Source organism: Pristiophorus japonicus, chromosome 6, assembly GCF_044704955.1.
Source record: "Pristiophorus japonicus isolate sPriJap1 chromosome 6, sPriJap1.hap1, whole genome shotgun sequence".
Lineage (NCBI taxonomy): Eukaryota > Metazoa > Chordata > Chondrichthyes > Pristiophoridae > Pristiophorus > Pristiophorus japonicus.
In genome coordinates this window covers 156,552,841-156,579,007 of record NC_091982.1, presented here as the reverse complement: position 1 = coordinate 156,579,007, position 26,167 = coordinate 156,552,841, and the positions used below count along the sequence as shown (strand labels likewise).

General features: G+C 49.2%; 1 protein-coding gene across 1 annotated transcript in view; it reads left to right on the top strand.

Annotated features, from left to right (window-relative positions):
* Positions 1-25,170, top strand: part of LOC139265264 (serotransferrin-B-like) — a 37,240-nt gene extending 12,070 nt beyond the window's left edge. The window contains exons 5-10 of the mRNA XM_070882205.1: positions 6,264-6,422; positions 8,085-8,238; positions 15,505-15,569; positions 17,064-17,248; positions 17,966-18,158; positions 24,918-25,170. Coding sequence (XP_070738306.1) covers positions 6,264-6,422; positions 8,085-8,238; positions 15,505-15,569; positions 17,064-17,248; positions 17,966-18,158; positions 24,918-24,949 — 788 coding nt within the window. The 3' untranslated portion in view covers positions 24,950-25,170. The remainder of the gene's footprint in view (positions 1-6,263; positions 6,423-8,084; positions 8,239-15,504; positions 15,570-17,063; positions 17,249-17,965; positions 18,159-24,917) is intronic.
* Positions 25,171-26,167: the final 997 nt, after the last annotated feature.

Sequence of the window (26,167 nt, the reverse complement as noted above, 5' to 3'; positions counted from 1 at the left end):
GACTGGGCTGTACCCCCACACTGGGACTGGGCTGTATCTCCACACTGGGACTGGGCTGTATCTCCACACTGGGACTGGGCTGTACCTCCATACTGGGACTGGGCTGTACCGCCACACTGGGGCTGAACTGTCCCCTTCGCAGAATGGACTTCCTACAGTGCAGATTCTGAGGGATATCTCCTGCCGATAGTTATTAGAGATGCCGTGAGTCTGTGGTACTGACAGTTAGAGTAATTTTGCAAGGTTCCACAGAACCTCAATAGACACAAACATCATCATCATTATCATCATAGGCAGTCCCTCGAAATCAAGGAAGACTTGCTTCCACTCCAAAAGTGAGTTCTCAGGTGACTGAACAGTCGAATTCTGGAATTACAGTCTCTATCGCAGGCGGGACAGATAGTGGTTTGAGGAAAGGGTGGGTGGGGAGTCTGGTTTGCCGCACGCTCCTTCCGCTGCCTGCGCTTGATTTCTGCATGCTCTCGGCAATGAGACTCAAGGTGCTCAGCGCCCTCCCGGATGCTCTTCCTCCACTTAGGGAGGTCTTTGGCCAGGAACACAAACATAGGGACGCTGTCCAGCGCAGTGACAACAGGGGAGGATGGTGCTTGGGTGCTCCTGGTATCCATGGGCTTACATCCTGACACCAGCAGCTGTTAAACGGAAACTGGTTGGCCTTGAAGGAGAAATCTAAAATCCCCCAAAATTGGAAGAAGCAGAGCACAGAGCCTGCCACTGCATGTCTGGAAAAGCCAACCAACACTGGAACAGCTGCACCAAACATAGCGAGAGGCAGCAAGTCAGACCAGTTCAAGCTAACTCAAAAGAATCCAACTGTCTTCACAGTCCGCAAGCTTTACTCTGAATCTAATTTGTGATAATAAATTTGTGGGTTGGCATCAGAAATAAATTACCTTGAAAGACTTGTAAAAACTCAAGTTTGTTCTTCAGGAAGGGCACTGGCCACCCATAGTTGGTCTGGCCAACATGTGTTAGATCAACCGAGTAGATTCATCCAAATTATATAGGTTTGGAAGCCAGTGTTAATTAAACTTGTTGGTTAATTAATAATGACAGAACGTACAATCAACTTATACATCTATACTTACAAGTAGGATATCCATGGGGGTTGTGAGGTCAACCAACCAATCCAGGCACGTTCTCAGCATGGAATACCAAAGAATTACTGAAAGTCAGACTATTTACGCAGTTAAATGGGCAATGTCAGATAACTTATTCTGAACCTATCAATTCTGAGCTTATTGTCACATGATCGTTATGTGTTGTAGTACGCCACTACACCAGTAGATGGCAATGTTACATCCCATACATGCTATTCTCACTGGAATGTGGGCAGAAGCTAGCACAATTATGCAGGGTTACACACATCAAACCATTCCAGATCGGTAACAATTGAAACCTAGACATGTTGGGGTAGATTTAGACTTCTTGTGATAGTGAATCGGCAGCCTGTTTTATATCTCTCCCCAGTTTTATCTCAGCTGAAACCAACGTAAGTAAAAATGGGGAGAGATGTAAAATCGACTGCCGATTTGCTATCACCCGTTTCACACCGTCGCACCAAGTTACGATCTACTCCACTATCTCCCAACTAGCTATAATTCTTTACACAATGGTTTGGATGTTTTTTTTACATTGCATTAACTTGACACCTGTAAGGGGTTCTCGGGGAGTGTTGTTGTGCCTTGGGTATCTCTCTCTGGGCTTCTGCCCTCACAGCTTATGCCTGGCCTGTGAGGTACCCTGAGTGCTGCAAGAGCACCCCTGGAGAGACTGTGTCCACAGCTTATGAAGGGGATTTTGAGACTCGTGCGTCCCCACAGCTTATGCCTAGCCTGTGAGGCACTTGTGAGTGTCAAACACTCCTAACCCCTTCTTCCCTAGCCTGTGACACACAGTTGAGCGTTTTCAATCTCTCTGGGCTTCTGCCCTCACAGCTTATGCCTGGCCTGTGAGGTACCCTGAGTGCTGCAAGAGCACCCCTGGAGAGACTGTGTCCACAGCTTATGAAGGGGGTTTTGAGACGCACTTCCATTGTGTTTGGAGGGCTCCTAAACGAACTGCGAGCGGGACTGAGAAAAACCCAGCCTTCGCATTTCCTGTGAACCCAACTAGTTGATACGGCACCCCGTTTGATAGGGGTGAGGTTGCGGGGTCCTCCGAATGGACTACCGTGCTGGAAGCACCACTGTCCAAAAGGTAAGTACCCAATACACCCTCAACCTCCATCTTGACCCAAGGTCGTCCCCAGGGGTCGTATTCTAGTGGGCACAGGTATGCAGGCTGGGTCTGGGCTAGTCACAGCCTCTGTACTGGCAGGGTTGCTGGTGCTTCCCTGCCTGTTGCCGTGGCTAACTTCCCAGTCCCCTCCAGCGCTGTCCTCACTACAGCTACTATCTGGTCAAGGGATGGTGAGGAGCTCCCTCCACTTCCCCTACGCTGGGCGGCTCCTGAAGGACTTCTCCCCCCATATTTCTTTACTGGGCTCCTGCAATCCCTTTTAAAATGCCCAGCTTTCCTGCACCCGTAGCACACTCCCTCCTTATCAGACGAGCGGCCACCCTCCTGGTGCCATTCCCTTTTGGGAATCAAGTTGGGTTTTACTTCATTTACCCGACCTTTGGAGGTTTTCTCCTCCTCCCCTCCTCCATTCCGTTGGACCAGTGCTAGTTGCCTGACCACTGCTTCCTCGGTGAGGTTGGGGTCCCGGGAATCGAACCACAGTTCTGCCCTGGCCTTGAGCCGGGGCAAGCAGTTTGCCACCAACATCCTCAGCCAGCGGCCAGTCTGTACCGCGGAAATATTTGCCCAGTTGAGGAGCTCCCCACAGGCTGCGTGGTATACCACCCACAGCCTGTCCGCAAACGCCTGCGGGGTTTCCCCTGCGAGCTGCCTTGTCCTTTCGACCCGTTCGAAAGGACTGCAGTCATCGAAGCCCATAGCCTCAAGGACGACCCTCTGGACCTCAGTAAATGTGCGCTGTCCCCTCCGGCATTCTGCCGATAGGGCCTGGTACAATTTGCTGTCCAGAGAGAAGAGCAGCAGCTTGGCTGTCTCTTCCTCGTCGCACCCATTAATTTCCCCTGCCTGCATCACCTCCATGAAGTGGATAGACGGGTCCCCGCTGCGAGTGAGTTTGGCCAAATGGGCTACCATGGCCCTGAGTGATTGAACTCCATGGGGAATAATAAAGTCGCTCTCCAGCGCTCCCTGACCTTGGCCACCTCCCTGTGGAGGACCGTACTTGCGCTGCCTGACCGGGCACATTCGCCCTGCTTCAGGATCTTTCTGCGCTGGTCCCTCTACCTCCGGTTGTCCCACCATACCCAGTGCAGCAGACAGTGCCTGGTCGCCTGATCCAGCCCTTAACTGACCCTCGGCGGGAGCTTCACATCCCTGCTGCTGAGCGGGACACATTGGTCCTGCCCCCAGCCCTGGGTATGCTACTACCTGCGTGCCCCGCTCCCCCTGGTACCCCACCGGACAAACCACCGGTGCCTCAGGAGGTGGTCGTGCGTCTCTTGGCTTTCGATTCTCCTCTACCCCCCAATACTCTCCTTTGTCCCCTGTGGACCCTCCAGGTCCTATCAGGGCGACCATCCCCTTTGCCCGGGATAGAGCGTGGGTGAGAGTTTTAATCCTCTGCTGGCAGGGACCGTGATCTGCAAACTCACTGCTACTGGCCACTTTATAGGCTGCCTGTACGTCTTTTAATTTATTCTCTAGTTCCCAAATTTTCTGGGTGTACCGAGAGTTCTGTTCCCGGAGGGACCCCTCACTATCCTTGGCCTCAGTGACCTGACACTGAAGATAGTCCCGGCTATTTCGGAAGGTCTCCTCCAACTGCCAGTTCCCTTGCTGCTCCTCAGCTAATTCGGCCAGCAGGTTGTCCCCAACCACAGCCCGGATAGCAGAGAGCTCCTCTGATTTCTGAAGACTCTGTTCCAAGTCCTTCACCCACTGGTCGAGCTTTTGGACTTGGCAGGTGAAGCAGATAAGCCAGATGGCCTTGCGGTTGTGGTCCTTCCCTGCTGTCCACTGGGCAGCAGCATCCACTGGGCGCTCTGCCCGTTTGAGGGCTTGCACCCAAGGTTTGGTGAGGTTCACCGTGCCAAAAATGTATGAAGAAATTCTCTCCTCCATTTTAGTTTCCTCTCTTATCACCTCATCTGTTATATTAACATCTTCTGTTTGCTTATGTTTTGCCGCGGACACCATGTTCTGTAAGGGGTTCTCGGGGAGTGTTGTTGTGCCTTGGGTGTCTCTGGACTTCTGCCCTCACAGCTTATGTCTGGCCTGTGAGGTACCCCGAGTGCTGCAAGAGCACCCTTGGAGAGACTGTGTCCACAGCTTATGAAGGGGGTTTTGAGACTCGTGCGTCCCCACAGCTTATGCCTAGCCTGTGAGGCACCTGTGAGTGTCAAACACTCCTAACACCGTCTTCCCTAGCCTGTGACACACAGTTGAGCATTTTCGATGCGCTCCTAGCTTCCCTTACACTGTTCTGACATAAGACTCACGATCAGGAGATGTAATACAATAGAACTGAGACAAGGTGATTCCAAGAGGAACTTAGGCTTCCAATTTATTTGACAAGGTGTATCTCAACAAACAGCAATACACGAACAAAACAATCCCCCTAAATCCCACTAAACGGTCACAACGAAAATCTTTACACAAGTTTAGCAGTACAATGCCCAACCTCTCTCCTTTCCTGGCCTAACTGAGTTGGGAGTTCCAGGGACCAGAGGTTATACTACTGTACCTTCTGCAGTCTGGTGGTTTGTTTCTTCTATCTTCGGTGTCTTCGGACACTGGTTTTCCTTCAGCGTCGAGAGGCTTGCTGGTTGTTGGATCACGAGAGCAGGGAACCACACACAATGCGTCAGAAACCCCTTTTTTATAGCCAGATTATCCAGTCTGCCTCGCCTGCTGAAATCGATCCTTCCTATTGGTGGGCTTTGTGATTTTGAAAAATGCAGCAGTTTTAGATTATTGCAGGTTTTTTCCACTGATGTTAACCTACTCAAGATTTGAGTGGGTGTTGATTGGGTTGGCCTCCTGTAGCCATTGTATAGGCCCTTGGGTTGTTTTGGGTTCCCTAGTTTTCTGAAGGTCTGCATAATTTCCTTCCATAGTGTAAACATGGGGAAGACAATAGCCCGATAATGGCGATGAGTCAGTCCCACAGTTTTCGAGCAAGTGCTCTCCCATTGGCTTGAAAGCCCCATGCTTCGGGCTGACTCTGTCCCACCATTGGCCCTACGGTGTCCTCCCCCATCCAATCACTGCTCTGCCAAGGTCAAACCGTCTGGGTTTCAATTCACAGCACAGACCGATCCCACAGCCCTTTTCCTTCTGGGTAAAATGAGGGGGTTTTCGTCCTCCGCTACACACCTCCTCCTTACGAGTATTCCCCCGCAGAATCCTATTGCTCTAGTCGGCACCGTGTGTTAGCCTCCATCACACACAGTGCATTCCCCTAATGCAAAGATATTACTCCTGGCTTCTGTATTGTGAAGCCGTTTATGTTGTACACTATCCTACGGCATGTGACCTCAGCCCCACACTGTGCAGTTAAGTCAATGCTCTCTGGACGGCCCCAGCTCTCAACGTTAGAAGCGAACTGCTCAGGAAAGACGGCTCACCAACACCTTCGTAGGGCAAACAGGGCTGGGCAATTAATGTAGCTTTTGTTTGCGGCTGTACCTGAGAAACAATTACAAGACAAAATGGCCCCTGCTATACCTGACCTGGGAGTCCCAAAAAAAGACAAATTGTCCTCGGAAATCCCTGATCTGTACCTTGACTCCAGTTACCCGTCTTGTTTCCGTAACACTCAGTGCCCTCGCCTAACAAAAATCCGTCAATCTCAGTTTTGAAATTTTCAATTGATCCCCAGCCTCAACAGCTTTTTGGGGGAGAGAGTTCCAGATTTCCATGACCCTCTGTGTGAGGAAGTGCTTCCTGACATCAGCCTTTAATGGTCTAGCTCCAATTGCAAGGTTATACCCCCTTGTTCTGGACTCCCCCCACCAGAGGAAATATCTGCTCTCCACCCACCCTATCAAATCATCTCAATCATCTTAAACACCTCAATTCGACCACCCTTTCATCTTTAATACACACCTGGTCTATGCAACCTATCCACGTAATTTAACCCTTACAGCCCTGTTTTGTTTTGTTCCGAGACTTATCCTGAAGATCACAAAAAATGCTGACTGCTGTGTTGTTTTGTCCAGATGTATATATAGTGGCTTTGGTGAAGGATCCGACTCTGACCTGGGACAACCTGAAAGGCAAGAAGGTCTGCTACACAGCTCTTGAGCGAACCGCTTGGAATATCCCAATGGGACTGCTGATCACACAGGAGAAAATCAAAAACTGCACCCTTTATAACTGTAAGTGGATGTCCCTCTGTTGGAGTGGAGGTGTGAGTAAATGGACAACCTTTGATTTGAAGTGATGATTAAATACCTTCGAACTGGGCAGCAGTCAGTCTGAACTTACTTCCCATGAATGTCCATTCAGCAGTGTCCCAAATGGTGAAGGGGCCAATAGTCACCAGAGGGCACACTTTCTTCAGCACCTCCTTTGCCAGCCGTGGCGATTTTCCCTTCTGTCAGGTATGCCGACAGGCAAGGCTCACAGATTATTCATTTCCTTTAGGTCCCTTTCCCCACTGTTGATTGACGTGATTCGTGTGACTCCCTGTCAGGAGCTGTGCCTCTCATCATCCTCATAGGCGGTCCCTCGAAATGAGGATGACTTGCTTCCATGCTGAAAACGGATGAGTTCACAGGTGTTTCAATTATATTCCAGATCCCGAACTACATCCTGAAGGGTGGAAGATGCCTGTGCATGGATTTTTTTAACGTGTGGTGGCCGTTGCACCCCAGTAACCACCCGGGCTTGACAGAGCTAGGTCTTGGTCCAAGGTCTTGGCAAGGATTAACCAAGATGACTGGAGACCTGCTCTGCTTCATGGACCTAGTGCGCACACATATCGCAGTGTGGGCTGGCCCGTGCTGCCCCTGGGCCCTCGCCTCTTCTGGGCCCTGATCAAATCCCTCTACGAACACCTTCGTCCCGACCTCGCCGCTCCTGCTGTTCCTGCCCGCGCTGCAATCAGCTGTCGTCCTCCTGCAGCAGCACGCGCTGTTCCCTGAAGTGGTATGTCGCCGCACGCTGCTCCCTCCAGTGGTCCTAGCCTGCTGATGGTCTTGCAGGCTGAGACCGTGCCGATTGCTGGGCCAGGCTGTCGCACGTTGCTATTGTCTGAGCTGCAGCCACAGCTCTGGTCTGTCTCAACACCATCCAAACCTACTTTCTCGAGGGGCCCGCAGCTTGCCATTACCCAGGGGGAGTAGATCACCTGCAGCCGGAAGGTCATGGGAGATATAGGCTTGATGTTAAAGGTAGTGAGACCAATCATGGGACCATTCTCATTCTCTTCTCACTCCTACAACTCACTCTCCTTCCCTCTTTCTCGCTTCACCCTCGACCCCGCTTTGTCCTTTCTCCTCTTACCCATCCCTCTCTCTCCCCTTTTCCCAGCTTGTCCATACACTTCCCCCATTGCCTGTCCTTATTTCTCTTCTCATCTGTCGCCTTCCTCCCTTGCCTCTCACTTCATCACCTTCCTTCTCCTTCCCATCTCCCTCTCCACTTCCCCAACCTGTTTACCCTCTCTCCACCCATTCCATTCAGTGCACACGTGTTTGATTTCCATTCAATACACACATGTGTTTGATTTCCATTCAATACACACACATGTTTGATTTCCATTCAGTACACACACATGTTTGATTTCCATTCAGTACACACACGTGTTTGATTTCCATTCAGTACACATGCGTGTTTTATTTCCATTCAGTACGCATACGTGTTCCATTTCCATTCAGTACACATGCGTGTTCGATTTCTATTCAGTGCACACACGTGTTCCATTTTCATTCAGTACACATGCGTGTACTCGATCCTGACATGAATACCGAATGCGCCAAACTCCTGTTGTTGCTGCTGAAAACTAAAAACAATTTCTATATTCTTTTTGAATGAAGCGACATATTTTGGCGAAAGCTGTGCCCCGGGAGCAGATCCTGACTCCAAACTGTGCTCTCTATGTATCGGCCAGGGCAGCTCATCTGAACCCGGAAAGGACAAGTGTGCCTTCAACACCAATGAGCGATACTTCGGCTACAGCGGAGCCTTCAGGTACACGGCTTATTTTGAGCTTTGAAATGCAGCTCGCATCCGGTCCAGCGACAGGGAAAGCCATTTTATTCCACTGGGTGTTCGCTGCTTAACTGCTGGCTTTGTTTTTAGTGAATCCAGCTCCCCTGGCAAACATTGGTTTCCCACAGCACCAAGCTGCCCTTAATTCAGTCTGTAATTGGCAGCGTCACCCAGAGAGATTGCAGGATGGCCTGTCATGGAAACGTGTCACACTTGTGCAATAGGACATGCTCCTTGTGTCTGAGGCTCAGTAATTAGTACGGTGTAGAGGGAACTTTACTCTGTATCGAACCCGTGCTGTACCCGCCCTGAGAGTGATAGATGGGACAGTGTTGAGGGAGCTTTACTCTGTATGTACTCTATGTTGTATTGAAATGAAGCAGGCACTGGGTAGCTGAAATGGAACTGTTCCATTCGCCGATACTAACATTATTCAAGTATGTAAAGTCCTGTCCCCTCAGTACAGATTCACACGAGGCATGTAGTGAAGTCAAGGTCACTCTGGACCTGCACCTTTATTTCACAGCTCTGGAATGCTGCACTTGCCTGAGACCTGTCATTATATACCTGTCTCTTGCAAGTGCACCCCTGGTGGTAAGGTATGCTGGTGGTTACAGGTCATATCTTATTACAGTCATGTATAGCATGTTAGGATACAATTATATATAATAATGTAAGATACATGACATCACCCTCCCCCAAGGTCTTATTGTCTTTATAGGTTCAGTCTCTCAGGTGGTCTACGCTCTCGCGTGGAGCACCTGAGTTGTGGTTCAGTTGTTTGCCTTGGTGTCTGTTTTTCTTTGGGTGTGGTTGCTGGTATCTCGCCTGGGCTGTCTGTTTCGATTGGTGTGATTGTTGTTGACTTACCTGGGCTGTCTGTTGGGATTGCCCTTTCCTCAGGTTGTTCCCTCTGTCTGTCCACCAGATGTGGTGCGAATTCCACATTGTAGTCTGCCTCTGGTTCCGCAGTGCTGTTGGTAAATCTGCTTTTGACTTGGTCTACATGCCTCCGGCAGGTTTTGCTGTTTTCCATTTGTACTACCAGTAGCCTGTTTCCTTCCTTGCCCATTACTGCCCCTGCAAGCCATTTGGGATCCCTGCCATAGTTAAGTACAAAGACTTTGCCCCCTATCTCATTCCATCTCCCCCTCGAATTTCTGTCATGGTACTCAGTCAGCTTACGGCGCTTTGCCTCAATGATTTCGTGCATGTCTGGGAGGATTAATGAGAGCCTTGTTTTTAAAGTCCTTTTCATCAACAGTTGCACGGGGGGGATCCCAGTCAGTGAGTGCACACGAGATCTGTATGCCAGCAGCAGTCGCGACAGGCGACCCTGCAGCGTGGGGACCTTGGATTTTAAGCATGCCTTGTTTTATGATTTGCACTGCTCTCTCCGCATGGCCGTTGGAGGCCGGCTTGAACGGTGCCGTCTTGATGTGATTTATGCCGTGGTCAATTATAAAGTCTTGGAATTCTGTGCTGGTGAAGCACGGACCATTGTCACTGACCAATATGTCAGGGATTCCGTGCATTGCAAACAGGGTTGCGAGGCTCTCCACAGTGGTGGAGGTTGTGCTCGAGTTTAAAATGGTGCATTCGATCCACTTTGAAAATGCATCTACAACTACGAGGAACATTTTGCCCATGAATGGGCCCTCATAGTCTACGTGCACCCGCGACCACAGTTTGGTAGGCCAGGGCCAGGGGCTCAGTGGAGCCTCCCTGGGGGCATTGCTGTGTTGGGCACAAATGGTGCACCTTCGGACGCAGAGCTCCAAGTCTGAGTCAATACCAGGCCACCAGACGTAGGATCTGGCTATGGCCTTCATGAGAACGATCCCCGGGTGCTCGCGGTGGAGCTCCTGGACAAATGCCTCTCTGCCTCGCAGAGGCATGACTACTCGGCTGCCCCACATCAGGCAGTCTGCTTGTAGTGATAGCTCATGCAAGCGCCTGTGAAAGGGTTTTAATTCCTCGGGGCAGGCATCGCAAGCCTCTGCCCAATCACTGGTTAGGACCCATCTTTTTACTAAGGATAACGTGGGGTCGCTGTCCGTCCAGGCTCTGATTTGGCGAGCCGTCATAGGCGAACCTGTGGACTCAAAGGCATTGATTGCCATGACTATCTCACAGTCCTGTTCGTCAGACCCTTCTGTGGTCGCCAGGGGTAGCCTGCTGAGCGCGTCGGCACAGTTGTCTGTGCCTGGTCTGTGCCTTATGGTATAGTCGTAGGACGCCAGCATGAGTGCCCACCGTTGAATTCGCGCCGAGGCGTTGCCATTTATTGCCTTGCTCTCGGATAGGAGGGACGTGAGGGGCTTGTGGTCGATTTCTAACGCGAACTTGGCCCCAAAAAGGTATCGGTGCATCTTTTTGACACCGTACACGCACGCGAGCGCCTCCTTCACTACCATTCCGTACCCGCGCTCCGCCCGCGAAAGTGACCTGGAGGCATAAGCTATGGGTTGTAATTTGCCCGCACTATTGACATGTTGCAAAACGCACCCGACCCTATACGCTGACGCATCGCATGTGAGAACTAGCTTTTTACCTGGGTCAAAGAAAGTCAAAACACTGTTGGAACACAGAAGGCGCGTTCCTGGGCATCCCCCCAAAACCAATCGCACCCCTTCCTGAGTAGCACGTGGAGAGGCTCCAGCAGCGTGCTTAAGTTCTGCATAAAGTTCCCAAAGTAATTGAGTAGCCCGAGAAAGACGTGCAGTTCTGAGACATTCCGGGGCCTGGGTGCCAGGCTGATTGCTTCTGTTTTGGACTCTGTTCCATCAGCGGCAATCCTTCTGCCCAAAAATTCAACCTCGGGTGCCAGAAACAGGCACTTGGATTTCTTGACTCGTAGGCCAACCCGATCCAACCGCTTTAGTACTTCCTCCAAATTACGGAGATGGGAGTCGGTGTCCCTGCCCATGATAAGTATGTCGTCTTGAAATACAACCGTCCCCGGGATGGACTTGAACAGACTCTCCATGTTGCGCTGGAATATGGCAGCTGCCGACCTGATGCCGAATGGGCATCGATTGTACATGAAAAGGCCTCGATATGTGTTGATGGTGGTGAGTAGCTTGGATTCCTTGGTCAATTCTTGCGTCATACACGCAGATGTGAGGTCTAATTTTGAGAAAAGTTTACCTCCAGCCAATGTGGCAAATAAGTCCTCCGCTCTGGGCAGTGGGTACTGGTCCTGTCGGGAGACTCTGTTTTTGGTAGATTTGTAGTCCCCACAGATTCGTACGGATCCATCAGGCTTCATGACTGGGACGATGGGACTTGCCCAGTCGCTAAATTCCACAGGTGATATAATGCCTTCCTGCAGAAGCCTGTCTAGTGCGTGTTCAATCTTTTCCCTCATCACATAGGGTACAGCTCTGGCCTTGTGATGGACTGGTCTAGCATCCTGTGTGATGTAGATTTTGACTTTGGCCCCTTTGAAAGTGCCCACACCTGGCTGAAAGAGATGTTCAAATCGCTTTATAACTGTTGATAGGAGGTCCATTCCTCTAATGACATGGCATGGACATCATCCCATTTCTAGTTTAGTTTTCCCAGCCAGCTTCTCCCCAGCAGTGCTGGGGGATCTCCGGGGACAATCCACAGGGGAAGTCGATTCACTGTCCCTTTGTGTGTGACAGAGAGCATGGCACTGCCGAGGACTGGTACGATTTCTTTGGTATAGGTCCTTAGTTTGGTGTCGACCCTTGTGAGTTTTGGTCTGTCTCTTTTATGCGGCCACAGTTGTTCAAATTGTTGAGCGCCCATGAGGGATTGACTCGCTCCCGTATCCAGCTCCATGTTGACAGATATCCTTTGAGTAGGACCCTCATCATTATTGGAGGCGTCCTGTTGTAGGAGCAGCGGCCATTGATCATGTTGACCCGCTGTACATCGGTGTCCCGGGTACTGTCCCCACCATCTTCTGGTCCGCTTTCCGACCCATCCGTTTCGTATACCAGCCGAGCTGCCGTTTTTTTGCACATGCGAGCCAAATGCCCTGTATATTCACAATTTCTGCAAACAGCCTGCTGAAATCGACATCTCCTTGACGAGCGCCCACCCCCACACCTCCAGCACAGACCTGTTCCATTGTTCAAAGTGTTCCAAAAGAATGAGCTGCATCTGGCTGATCTCTCTTGAGCTTCTCTCAGTTTGTAGTTGATTGCTCGCATTGTGGGTTGATGAGGTGTGAACGGCCATTCCTGTGGCCCTTGATGGCTTCTGCCTGCTGTCGAGAGCTTGTTCTCCCGGTTTTGTCTGTGTGTGGGGGTAGCAGCTTGTTTAGTGTTGTGAACTTCTTGTTCGGATTTTTTTTTAGTTGTCGTACCTGCATTGTAAATCAACCTCGTTTCTTCTTCCCCTACCAAGAATGTCTGAGCAACCAGTGCTGCTGCCTCTAAGGTCAGTTTCTTGGTCTCGATGAGCTTTCGGCATATGCCTGCTTGGCCTATTCCTTCAATGAAAAAGTCTCTCAGCATTTCTCTCCTCAGTTCATCGGAGAACTCACATAAACTAGCCAACCTCCGAAGTTCCACCACGAAGTCGGGTATGCTCTGGCCCACACATCGTCTGTAGTTGCAGAACCTGTGTATGGCCATGTGTAGGCTGCTTGCTGGCTTCAGGTGGTCTCTTCCCAGTGTGCTTAATTCTTCAAACGACTTGCCTGCTGGTTTCTCGGGTGCCAACAGATCCTTCATTGAAGCGTATGTTTTCGAGCCACAGCTGGTCAAGAGATGGGCTCTTCTCTTGTCTGCCTTATCGTCGCCTAACCAGTCTTTGTTACAAAGCTTTGCTGGAGCCTTTCTATAAAGTCCTCCCAATTGTCTCCCGCATTGTACTTTTCATCTGATCCGTTGTTCGCCATTCTGTGGATTCTGTAATCCCATAACTCGTTGCCACTGTAAAGTCCTGTCCCCTCAGTACAGATTCACACGAGGCATGTAGTGAAGTCACGGTCACTCTGGACCTGCACCTTTATTTCACAGCTCTGGAATGCTGCACTTGCCTGAGACCTGTCCTTATATACCTGTCTCTTGCAAGTGCACCCCTGGTGGTAAGGTATGCTGGTGGTTACAGGTCATATCTTATTACAGTTATGTATAGCATGTTAGGATATAGTTATATATAATAATGTAAGATACATGACAAAGTAGATATGTGCAAAACTTACACAGACACAAACACAATTGGAGTGGAATTGCTGTTTGATGTATAACATTGAGGCTGCAGTCTGTGCTGGGTGAGCTGCTGATTACTATTCGGGTTTCAATCAGTTTCACTTCCCTGGATGACTAACCCTTATTTTTATATGCACAGAATGCTGTAGATCTTGACTTTTTGCAATGGGGTAAAGCGGGGGACAGCGAATCGCGAGCGCGTTTTACATCGCTCACGGTTTTTAATTCCATTTGGATGTCAAAGACCGGGTGAGCTGTACAAGGGGCTGTCAATTTACTGGCACCCATTTTACCCTTTCACACAAAGTCAAAATCTAGCCCGGTGCGTCAGTTGTTTTCAGCATACTTCTCTCTGACTTATCCTGAGGTTCAGATGCTCGGACATTTGGTGGACCCCCTTGACCAACTGACCATTGTCAGTAATATGAGCAGGTGATTGGACCATGGGGGCCGTCACAGACTCACACACCATGTGCTCGCCCAGTGTCCAGTAACACACACTGTGTGCTCGCCCAGTGTCCAGTAACACGCACTGAATTCACCCAGTGTCCAGTAACATGCACTGGATTCACCCAGTGTCCAGTAACATGCACTGGATTCACCCAGTGTCCAGTAACACGCACTGGATTCACCCAGTGTCCAGTAACACGCACTGGATTCACCCAGTGTCCAGTAACACGCACTGGATTCACCCAGTGTCCAGTAACACACACCGTGTGCTTGTCCAGTGTCCAGTAACACGCACTGGATTCACCCAGTGCCCAGTAACAAGCACTGGATTCACCCAGTGTCCAGTAACACGCACTGGATTCACCCAGTGTCCAGTAACACGCACTGGATTCACCCAGTGTCCAGTAACACACACAGTGTGCTCGTCCAGTGTCCAGTAACACACACCGTGTGCTTGCCCAGTGTCCAGTAACACACACTGTATTCACCGAATGTCCAGTAACACACACTGTATTCGCCCAGTATCCAGTAACACACACATATTCCAGCAGGAACAAGGTGCCTTTGCTGTTTTTTCCCTCCTTGTTTCAGGGATGTTATGGCAGAGTGCAGCCTCCCACTATCTCCATGACTGTGATCAGCTGGCTCACGTCAGGGACTGAACATGGGAATTCCCTGCTCTGTGCAGCTCTGTAACTCACTGAACCACAGCGTGATCTGGGTTTTTTTTGTTATCTATATAAAATGAAGAGATACGTATAAGATTATCGAAATGTATAAGTTTATGAGGGGGCTTGACAAGGTGAATGCAGAGAGGATGTTTCCACTGATGGGGGAGACTAGAACTAGAGGGCATAATCTTAGAATAAGGTGCTGCCCATTTAAAACTGAGATGAGGAGAAATTTCTTCTCTCAGAGGGTTGTAAATCTGTGGAATTCGCTGCCTCGGAGAGCTGTGGAAGCTGGGACATTGAATAAATTTCAGACAGAAATAGACAGTTTCTTGAGCGATAAGGGGATAAGGGGTTATGGGGAGCAGGCAGGGAAGGGGAGCTGAGTCCATGATCTTATTGAATGGCGGAGTAGGCTCGAGGGGCCATACGGCCTACTCCTGCTCTTATTTCTTATGTTCTTATATAGTTTAGAAAAAATAAGAGTGAAATAAAATAGCCAATATATTGCAGCATTCTTTCTAAATTGACTAACTCCTCTGTCTGTTTAAGAGCCGAGACACATCATTTAAAAAAATTCGTCCTTGGGACGTGGGTGTCGCTGGCAAGGCCAGCCTTTATTGCCCATCCCGAGTTGTCCTGCGTTTGATACGACAAAGTGGCTTGCTGGACCACTGCAGAGGGCAGCTCCAAGTCCAACATGTTGTTGTGGGACTGGAGACACATATAGGCCGGACCAAGTAAGGGTGGCAGGTTTCCTTCCCTAAAGGATATAGTGAGCCAGTTGGATTTTTCATGACAATCTGACAGCTTCTTGAATTTGAACTTTTTTCTCTGGTTTACTATAACACGACCACAACACACCCGTACCTGTCCAGAGTCGCATCCAAAGAAAAAAAACGTTTTATTAAATTACTTACCGGAATTTCTTTCAGGTGCCTGACGGAGAAGGGCGATGTTACTTTCCTCAAACATGGAACGGTGTTTGAGAATACTGATGGTATGTGTGAGCTCTTGGTTGCACTATGTTGCCTGAACTGACAAGGCTCTCAGTGGTAACCACACTCAGGCTAGGCGTTGGTGATAAAGAGACAAAGTGACTCCAGTTGGTGATTTAATGCATGAACCTTCTGTCGGGTTGTTCAGTTAGCTTCATGGAGGTTATTGTATGGAATGTTAACATTAGGTACAGGAGTAGGCCATTAAGCCCCTTAAACCTGCTCCACCATTCTACTATCAGGGCTGATCTGCTCCTGAACTCCATTCAACCTGCCTTTGTCTGCGAGATGTCTGCGCTCCTCTAATTCTGCCCGCCTGAGCATTCCTGATTTTAATCACTCAACCATTGGTGGCCGTGCCTTGTGTTGCCGAGGTCCCAAGTTCTGGAATTACCTGCCTAAATCTCTCCGCCTATCCGCCTCTCTATCCTCCTTCAAGACGTTCCTTAAAACCTAACTCTTTGACCAAGCATTTGGTCACCAACCCCAATTTCTCCTTATGTCCCTAGGTGTCAAATTTTTGGTCTCATAATACGCCTGTGAAGCTTCTTGGGACGTTTCACTACATTAAAGGCGCTATATATATATAAGTTGTTGTTGTTGTTGCTCCATATCCTTTAATACATTTAACCAACAAAATTCTATCTATCTTGAAAGCTCCAATTGACCCCCAGCATTCACAGCCTTTTGCGGGAGAGAGTTCCAGATGTTCACGACCCTTTGTGTGATAATGTGCTTCGTAATTTAGCCTCCTGAATGACCTGGCTCTAATTTTAATAGTGGGCCCATATGTTGCAGTCAGCAGCAAAGCAAAGGCGTTCAGCGGTGGCCCCGAAGTAAGAGTCTCACAAAGATCTCGCGATCCCTGTGGCGAGAAGTTCGGTTTTTCCGACGCGCTGTTGAAATCAGCGCGAGTTAATGGGGATTCCCTAACGCGAGCTGCCGTGACATCAACAAGCTGTCTCAGCAGCCAATCACAATACAGAATTCTCACAGACCGGGAACCAGGAAGTGAAGATGCTCCTTTGATTCTAACTGTTTGAAAATGTTATAGAGAGCAAAACAAAGATTGCGGTTCCCACATGAAAATAATTTTAAAATTAAATTTGACACTCCACAAACTTAAAATTAGTTTTTCAGGGCCATAACATTTGTTTAGTAGTCAATATGCTGTTAAAACCCCAGTTACATGTATAATGTGACAGGAAGAAGGCACCATGGTGTGACAGCAGACCTGGATTATAATGAGGCCAGTTGCTATGAAGGAGAGGCTTATAAGCTGTGTACCACTGCTGCATATATTATAATAGATCAATAGGGGAGGCTAGACAAGCATATGAGGGAGAAGGGAATAGAGGGTTATGCTGATAGATTTAGATGAGAAAAGACGGAGGAGGCTCGAGTGGAGTATGAACGGCAGCATAGACTGGTTGGGCCGAATGGCCTGTTTCTGTGCCATATATCTGATGAATCCGATATAATGTTTCACCTTAAAGGTAAATCACAGGAGGAATGGGCTACAGGTCTCCGGTCCAATGACTACAGGCTGCTGTGCACGAATGGCACTCAAGTTGATGTGACAGATTTCAAGACGTGTCACTTGGCAACAGTTCCAACTCGAGCTGTTGTGTCCCGTGCAGAGATGAGGGATCAAGTCCAGCAATTTTTAAAAGAGCAGCTAGTGAGTATTTTGGGGTTTACTCACACTCAATGCAAGTGTTTGGGGCTTGCCTGTACATGTTTGCTTGTAATCAGTGTCGGTGTTTGAGATTGACCAGTGCAAGTGTTTCAGATTTGTGCGTTGTTTGATGGGACAGTGTAGAGGGAGCTTTACTCTGTATCTAACCCGTGCTGTACCTGCCCTGGGAGTGTTTGATGGGACAGTGTACAGGGAGCTTTACTCTGTATCTAATCCGTGCTGTACCTGCCCTGGGAGTGTTTGATGGGACAGTGTAAAGGCAGCTTTACTCTGTATCTAACCCGTGCTGTACCTGCCCTGGGAGTTTTTGACAGGACAGTGTAGAGGGAGCTTTACTCTGTATCTAACCCGTGCTGTACCTGCCCTGGGGTATCCCTCACCTGGTGGAGTAGATAACTCAGCTCCAAATTATAATATTGCAGTGTGGTATATTTAAATGTGACTCTGCCCAATGATATCCATTCTCCAGTTTCAGAAAGGAGATGTGTTTGAAAACGACGGACAGGGAGTTGCTGAGGAAGGATACAATCCCAGACAACAATGTGGGAGTGGTGTACCGTGTGGGACGCTCTATGTTAATTCAGTGCATGTTCGATATCAATGTACATCAGTGTCTCTGGTGATAGAATGTCATCCATGTGCAGATCATGGCAGTATGTTTTCTTCCCCTGCCAGTAATCGTATTGTTTCTCAATGCAGCTGAAACATGGCCGTGGTGGGTCCGAGGAGGGCAGCTTCGCGATGTTCCAGTCGACCCAGTATGGCCACAAGCACCTTCTGTTTATAGACTCGACTCAATGTCTGATTGACGTGCCCACCACAGACTACAGAGAGTTCTTAGGTGAAAAATATGTCACAGCAATGGAAGGCCTCTACTCCTGTGTCCCATCTGGTAAATATTACTGAAACACACATTTCACCTCATAGCAACAGACTGCGCAAAGCAAACTGTCACGTACTGAAAGCCTGGGATCCCTGCGTACAGGGAAAAAGGGCCATTTCTTCCCTCTCTCACAGCCAGTGTTACTGATTAGAATAAATTATCTTCAGTCTTGGAAGCAAGTGAATGAGAGAGACATTACAGAGGTGAATAACAACAGCTTACAGTTATGTAGCACCTGGAACATAGAAAAAAGTCCCAAGACGTTTCACAGAGGTGAAATGACAAATATCGACATCAAGCCAAAGAAAGAGATGGAAGGATGATGACCTGAAGCTTGGCCACAGAGGTGGGCTCTAAGGAGGAGAGGGGCTTAGTAGGAAATTCCAACACATGGAGCTTCGGCGGCTGAACCTTCATCGTGAGGGGGGGGAGGGGGGGGGTGCACCGGAGTTAGAGGAACGCAGAGTTCTCGGAGGGTTGTATGGCTAGAGGGGGCGATAGAGATGGGGAGGGGCGAGGCCATGAAGGATTTGAATTCTGAGGATGATCATTTTAAATTGTGGTTTTGAGGTACCGAGAGCCAATGTAGATCAGCGAGCAGAGGAGTGATGGGTGAGCAGGACCTGGTGTAGATGTGTAAGGACAGTCTGTGACCCACTGTACCACCCAGTCCCAGAGTGTGAAAGGACAGTGTGTGACCCACTGTACCACCCAGTCCCAGAGTGTGAAAGGATAGTGTGTGACCCACTGTATCATCCAGTCCCAGAGTGTGAAAGGACAGTGTGTGACCCACTGTACCACCCAGTCCCAGAGTGTGAAAGGTCAGTGTGTGACCCACTGTACCACCCAGTCCCAGAGTGTGAAAGGACAGTGTGTGACCCACTGTACCACCCAGTCCCAGAGTGTGAAAGGTCAGTGTGTGACCCACTGTACCACCCAGTCCCAGAGTGTGAAAGGACAGTGTGTGACCCACTGTACCACCCAGTCCCAGAGTGTGAAAGGTCAGTGTGTGACCCACTGTACCCACCCAGTCCCAGAGTGTGAAAGGACAGTGTGTGACCCACTGTACCACCCAGTCCCAGAGTGTGAAAGGACAGTGTGTGACCCACTGTACCACCCAGTCCCAGAGTGTGAAAGAACAGTGTGTGACCCACTGTACCACCTAGTCCCAGAGTGTGAAAGGACAGTGTGTGACCCACTGTACCACCCAGTCCCAGAGTGTGAAAGAACAGTGTCTGACCTCATTCACCCTCAACCACTACATTAACAATTCGGAACTTGAAAATCCGGAAGGACAGACAGAAAGGAAAAGGAGGTGGGGTAGCTCTATTGATAAAGGATGGAATTACTGCAATAGTAAGAAACGATACTGGCTCAAATGATAAGGGTGTTGAAACAGTTTGGGTGGAGATAAGGAACAATAAGGGGAAAAAGTCACTGGTGGGCGTAATCTATAGGCCCCCTAACAGTAGCAACTCTGTTGGTCGGAGCATAAACTAAGAAATAGTGGGGGCTTGTAAAAAGGGAACAGCAATAATCATGGGTGATTTTAACCTCCATATTGATTAGACAAATCAAATTGGTCAGGGTAGCCTTGAGGAGGAGTTCATAGAATGCGTAAGGGATGGGTTCCTTGAGCAGTATGTAACGGAACCAACCAGGGGGCAGGTTATTTTAGATCTGGTCCTGTGTAATGAGACAGGATTAATAAACTATCTCCTAGTAAAGGATCCCCTTGGAATGAGTGATCATAGCATGATTGAATTTCAAATCCAGATGGAGGGTGAGAAAGTTGGATCTCTAACCAGTGTACTAAGCTTAAATAAAGGAGACTATGAAGGTATGAGGGCAGAGTTGGGTAAAGTGGACTGGGAAAATAGATTAATGTGACGGACGGTTGAAGAACTGTGGTGTACATTTAAGTAGATATTTCACAACTCTCAAGAGAAATATATTCCAGTGAGGAGGAAAGGGTGTAAGAGAAAAGCAATCTGTAGCTCACTAAAGAAATAAAGAACGGTATCCAATTAAGAACAAGGGCATACAAAGTGGCCAAAACTAGTGGGAGGACAGAGACTGGGAAGCTTTTAAAAGCTTGCAAAGAACGACTAAAAAAATGATTAAGAAAGGGAAGATAGACTATGAAAGTAAACTAGCGCAAAATATAAAAACAGATAGCAAGAGTTTCTTTCGGTATATAGGGCCCAATCCTCGCCATGAATTGCATCAATTTTGTTGGAGTAAGTTGTTTTATTCTGGTGTAAGTTTAAAAAAATGCTGTTTTTCCCAAAATTTGCTCCAGAGTAAGTCAGTTAGGTACGATTTTTTTTAGGTCAGTTTTTTTTTTCAAATGGGGGCGTTCCCAGACACTTACGACAGTTTTGGACATTTATGCCACTTTGGCCAGCAAAAACTTACTCCAAATCCACAGGTCAGCGAATGTGGCCTGCTCTGAAAAACCTTCGAGGGCAGTGAAGAAAAAGCAGTGCACAATAGGTAGACATTAGGGCAGGGATAGGGGAGGGAAGGGAGCTGGAGAGGACCTCAACAACCAAGCAGGAAACATTAAGGAAAAGCTCAAACCATTAAAATACAATTAAAAAATAAGTAAATCCTACCTTATCTTTAAAGTCTGCCTGGGAAAGGCAGCGGGCCGGACTGTGCGTGAGGCCATTTGGCCTGGGATAGGGGAGGGAAGAAGTGCACTGGAGAAGTCACAGCTGCTGGGCCGGCGCGTCTCGGGGGTGGGGGGCACTGAGCAACCGGAGGAATCACAGCTCCTGGGTCTGGAAGTCTCATCTCTCCCCCCCTCGCCAAAACTCTCCTCCCCCCCCCCCGCAAAACTCTCCTCCTCCCCCCGCAAAACTCTCCTGCCCCCCCCAAAACTCTCCTCCCCCTCCCCAAAATTCTCCTCCCCCCCCGCCCCAAAGCTCTCCTCCTCCCCCGCCCCAAAGCTCTCCTCCTCCCCCTCCCCAAAACTCTCCTCCTCCCCCCCAAAACTCTCCTCCTCCCCCCCAAAACTCTCCTCCTCCCCCCCAAAACTCTCCTCCTCCCCCCCGCAAAACTCTCCTCCTCCCCCCCAAAACTCTCCTCCTCCTCCCCGCAAAACTCTCCTCCTCCCTCCCCAAAACTCTCCCCCCCCCGCAAAACTCTCCTCCTCCCTCCCCAAAACTCTCCTCCTCCCCCCCGCAAAACTCTTCTCCCCCCCCCACAAAACTCTCTTCCTCCCTCCCCAAAACTCTCCTCCCCCCCCAAAACTCTCTTCCTCCCTCCTCAAAACTCTCCTCCCCCCCCAAAACTCTCCTCCTCCCCCCAAAACTCTCCTCCCCCCCAAAAACTCTCCTCCTCCCCCCAAAACTCTCCTCCTCCCCCAAAACTCTCCTCCTCCCTCCCCAAAACTCTCCTCCCACCCCCAAAACTCTCCTCCTTCCTCCCCAAAACTCTCCTCCCCCTCCAAAACTCTCCTCCTCCCCCAAAAACTCTCCTCCTCCCCCCAAAACTCTCCTCCTCCCCCAAAACTCTCCTCCTTCCTCCCCAAAACTCTCCTCCCCCTCCAAAACTCTCCTCCTCCCCCCCAAAACTCTCCTCTCCCCACCCCAAAACTCTGCTTCTCCCCCCCAAAACTCTCCTCCTCCCTCCCCACCCCCCGCAAAACTCTCCTCTTCCCCCCCCGCAAAACTGTCCTCCTCCCCCCCGCAAAACTCTCCTCCTCCCCCCCCGCAAAACTCTCCTCCTCCCCCCCACCCCCCACAAAACTCTCCTCCTCCTCCCCGCAAAACTCTCCTCCTCCCCCCCGCAACACTCTCCTCCTCCCTCCTCCCAACACTCTCCTCCTCCCACCCCCCCAAAAACTCTCCTCCTCCCCCCCCAAAACTCTCCTACTTCCCCCCCCCCAATTAATCAAAAGTTTCAAGCACAGCCACTAAATAAAAAATAAAAGCGAAGTCCTTACCTGCCCGGGAACTCAGCGGGCCGGCCGGCCAGTGCGGGAGGCCACTTGGCCGGGGATAGGGTGCGGCGAGATCGGGCGTCCCTTCGGCCGGGGATAGTGACTGCGAGCATCGGGTCCTGCTCACAGCCCACAGGACGCACTGGGAGGGCAGAAGAATGCGCACAGCTCTCACTGAGCATGCGTCCAGGTGCCGGCAGTGCTTTCTGCGCTGGCCTGTTGCTCCGCCCTCCCCTTCAGCCTCCATGCCATGCCAGGACACCGGGGACTCCGAAGAGCGGCCAGGATGGGGCCCCTTTTTTCTAGTGCCCTTTCCAACGTGCAAAGTCGGCGCGTTTCAGGTCAATGCGCCGAAAAAAGGGGTTGGGCAATGTTAGGCCTATAAAAAGGAAAAGGGTGGCTAAAGTAAATGTTGGTCCCTTAGAGGACGAGACCGGGGAATTAGTAAAGGGGAACATGGAGATGGCAGAAACTCTGAACAAATATTTTGTATCTGTCTTTACGGTAGAGGACACTAACAATATTCCAACAGTGGATTGTCAAGGGGTTACAGGGAGGTGGGGAGGAACTTATCACAATCACAATCACTAAGGAGGCGGTGCTCAGTAAGATAATGGGACTAAAGGCAGATAAATCCCCTGGACCTGATAAATCCCCTGGCTTGCATCCTAGGGTCTTAAGAGTAGTAGCTGCAGGGATAGTGGATGCATTGGTTGTAATTTACCAAAGTTCCCCGGATTCTGAGGAGGTCCCAGCAGATTGGAAAACTGCAAATGTAACGCCCCTATTTAAAAAAGGAGGCAGACAAAAAGCAGGAAACTATAGACCAACTAGCCTAACATCTGTGGTTGGGAAAATGTTGGAGTCCATTATTAAAGAAGCAGTAGCAGGATATTTGGAAAAGCAAAATTCGGTCAGGCAGAGCCAGCATGGATTTATGAAGGGGAAGTCATGTTTGACAAATTTGCTGGAGTTCTTCGAGGATGTAACGAACAGGGTGGATAAAGGGGAACCAGTGGATGTGGTGTATTTGGACTTCCAGAAGGCATTTGACAAGGTGCCACAGAAAAGGTTACTGCACAAGATAAAAGCTTACGGGGTTGGGGGTAATATAGTAGCATGGATGGAGGATTGGCTAACTAACAGAGAACAGAGAGTTGGGATAAATGGTTCATTCTCTGGTTGGCAACCAGTAACTAGTGAGGTGGGTGCTGCAGGGATCAGTGCTGGGACCCCAACTATTAACAATCCATATTAACGACTTGGAAGAAGGGACTGAGTGTAACGTAGCCAAGTTTGCTGACGATACAAAGATGGGAGGAAAAGCAATGTGTGAGGAGGATATACAAAATCTGCAGAAGGACATAGACAGGCTAAGTGAGTGGGCAAAAATTTGGCAGATGGAGTATAATGTTAGAAAGGGTGAGGTCATGCACTTTGGCAGAAAAAAATCAAAAAGCAAGTTATTATTTAAATAGAGAAAGATAGCAAAGTGCTGCAGTACAGCAGGACCTGGGGATACTTGCGCATTAAACACAAAAGGATAGTATGCAGGTACAGCAAGTGATCAGGAAGGCCAATGGAATCTTGGCCTTTATTGCAAAGGGGCTGGAGTACAAAAGCAGGGAACTCTTGCTACAGCTATATAAGGTATTGGTGAGGCCACACCTGGAATACTGCGTGCAGTTTTAGTTTCCATATTTACGAAAGGATATACTTGCTTTGGAGGCAGTTCATTAGGTTGATTCCGGGGATGAGGGGGTTGACGTATGAGGAAAGGTTGAGTAGGTTGGAATTCAGAAGAATGAGAGGCGATCTTATTGAAACGTATAAGAGTATGAGGGGGCTTGACAAGGTGGATACAGAGAGGATGTTTCCACTGATGGGGGAGACTAGAACTAGAGGGAGTGATCTTAGAATAAGGGGCTGCCCATTTAAAACAGAGATGAGGAGAAATTTCTTCTCTCAAAGGGTTGTAAATCTGTGGAATTCGCTGCCTCAGAGAGCTGTGGAAGCTGGGACATTGAATAAATTTAAGACGGAAATAGACAGTTTCTTGAACGATAAGGGGATAAGGGGTTATGGGGAGCGGGTGGAGAAGTGGAGTTGTGTCCATGATCAGATCAGCCATGATCTTATTGAATGGCGGAGCAGGCTCGAGGGGCCATATGGCCTACTCCTGTTCCTATTTATTATGTTCTAATTAACAAATGCTGTAAAAACAGTAAGTGAATGGTGCAATGAGTTAGTGTGTCCTGAACAAGTTTCCATCTGAGGAACATAGGAACAGGAGGAGGCCATTCAGCCCCTCGAGCCTGCTCCCCCATTCAATTAGATCATGGCTGCTCTGTATCTCAATTTCATTTACCCATCTTTGTTCTGTAACTCTTAATATCCTTATCTAACACAAACTTATCAATCTCAGTTTTGATATTTTTGTTTGCCCGAAGCTCAACAACTTTAAGGGAAGCAGAGTTCCAGATGTCCACTACCTTCTTGTTGAGGGAGGCAGTGGAACGGGAAACACAGTTTCCACCTTCCTGTTGATGGGGGAGCCATGAATCGTGTGACACAGTTTCCATCTTCCCTCTTCCTGTTGAGGGGGGCCATGAATCAAGTGACACAGTTTCCACCTTGTTGAGGTGAGGCCAATGGTGGGAGGCCATGGAAAGAATTATATTGCGGCCGCATTTAGCTGAGCGCTTGTCATCCTGTGAATTTCCCTCTATAATAACGCATGGGTGGAAACCACAAACTGACGAGCAAACACCAGAAGGACCAATAATTGCTGTCTCATTGAAAATTTTCTTTCATTACAGAGATCAATGCCTGGTGCCAGGCCCCACATTGAGTCGGCCTCGATTTCCACACTGAGCACCCAGCGATTCCTAAAGCAACGTGGGCTATCATTCCCCACTCCCTCCGTTTGACATCAGCCTCGGTGAAACAATATCCTCTCTGTACCTGCCTGAATTGTTTGTATGTACTGAGCTTATTATCAACAGAAATGCTACAACATAGAGCTCATTCTGCTTCCCTGGATCACTAATTAAACTCTACCTCCATCAGCAATTTCAGTCTGCTCATTTAGTAACTGTGAAGTTCAGCATCTATGGGAAGGTACATGGCCAGTCACCCCAGGTGCAAGGGGACTTTGTGGATCCATAGTCAGTGCTATACCCTGCGTTCAATTCCAACCTAGACTCATACAATGAAACCTCCCCTGGGTCACAGCTGCTGTGTGTAGACCGAGCCACAATCCTGTACAGGTTGAACCTCCCTTATCGGGAACCCTCGGGACCTGGCCTGTTCTGGATAAGGGATTTTTCTGGGACGAGGGGTAGTCACGTTAAATTGGATGGTACAGGTACTGAGTAAGGGGATATTGGGTCTGGGAGTGCGGCAGAGAGATCATGGGGGGGCGCGGTGGATCCCGGGGTCAGGCCAGTGATTGCTGGAGTCGGCAGCGAGGAAGGACTTCAATTTGTTCATGTTGGAGTTCTGCGCATGCGCCACTCAGTGGCCAGGAATGGTTCTGGACAAGGGGTGGTTCCGGATAAGGGTGTTCTGGATAAGGGAGGTTCAACCTGTATCTTTAAAGTGCTTCAATAAAAACAACAGCAAAACACACATGGCGAAATCCCTCACGTATTGAGCCCTTGTTGCACATATAAGCCTAGGTATTCGAACCTTTAGCGTCGGTTTTGAAGGAAAATGGCGTGCAGAACGCAGCAATATTGGGAAAGTTGAGCTGTTGCCTGCATTACGCCGCAAATATTTTAATTACCAGGAGCAAAACATCAATCGGCGTGCAATACTGACGCATGCTCATCAATTTTGGACATCGACGCTCCTCCTACGGCCTTTCCAAAGCACGCCCGCGCATGCAGCCGTTGACAGCGCGTGGAGCCGGGGAAAACAGGGGTGAGCAATAAACTGTGCAGCCAACAGCTGCTGAGAGAACTGGTGCAGAGCTCAGATGATGCAGTGAAAACCACTTCCAAAGAGGTGCATCAAATATCAAATCTCCCCGCCCCACCCCGCTCTGTCAAACCTTACAGGTGGAAAA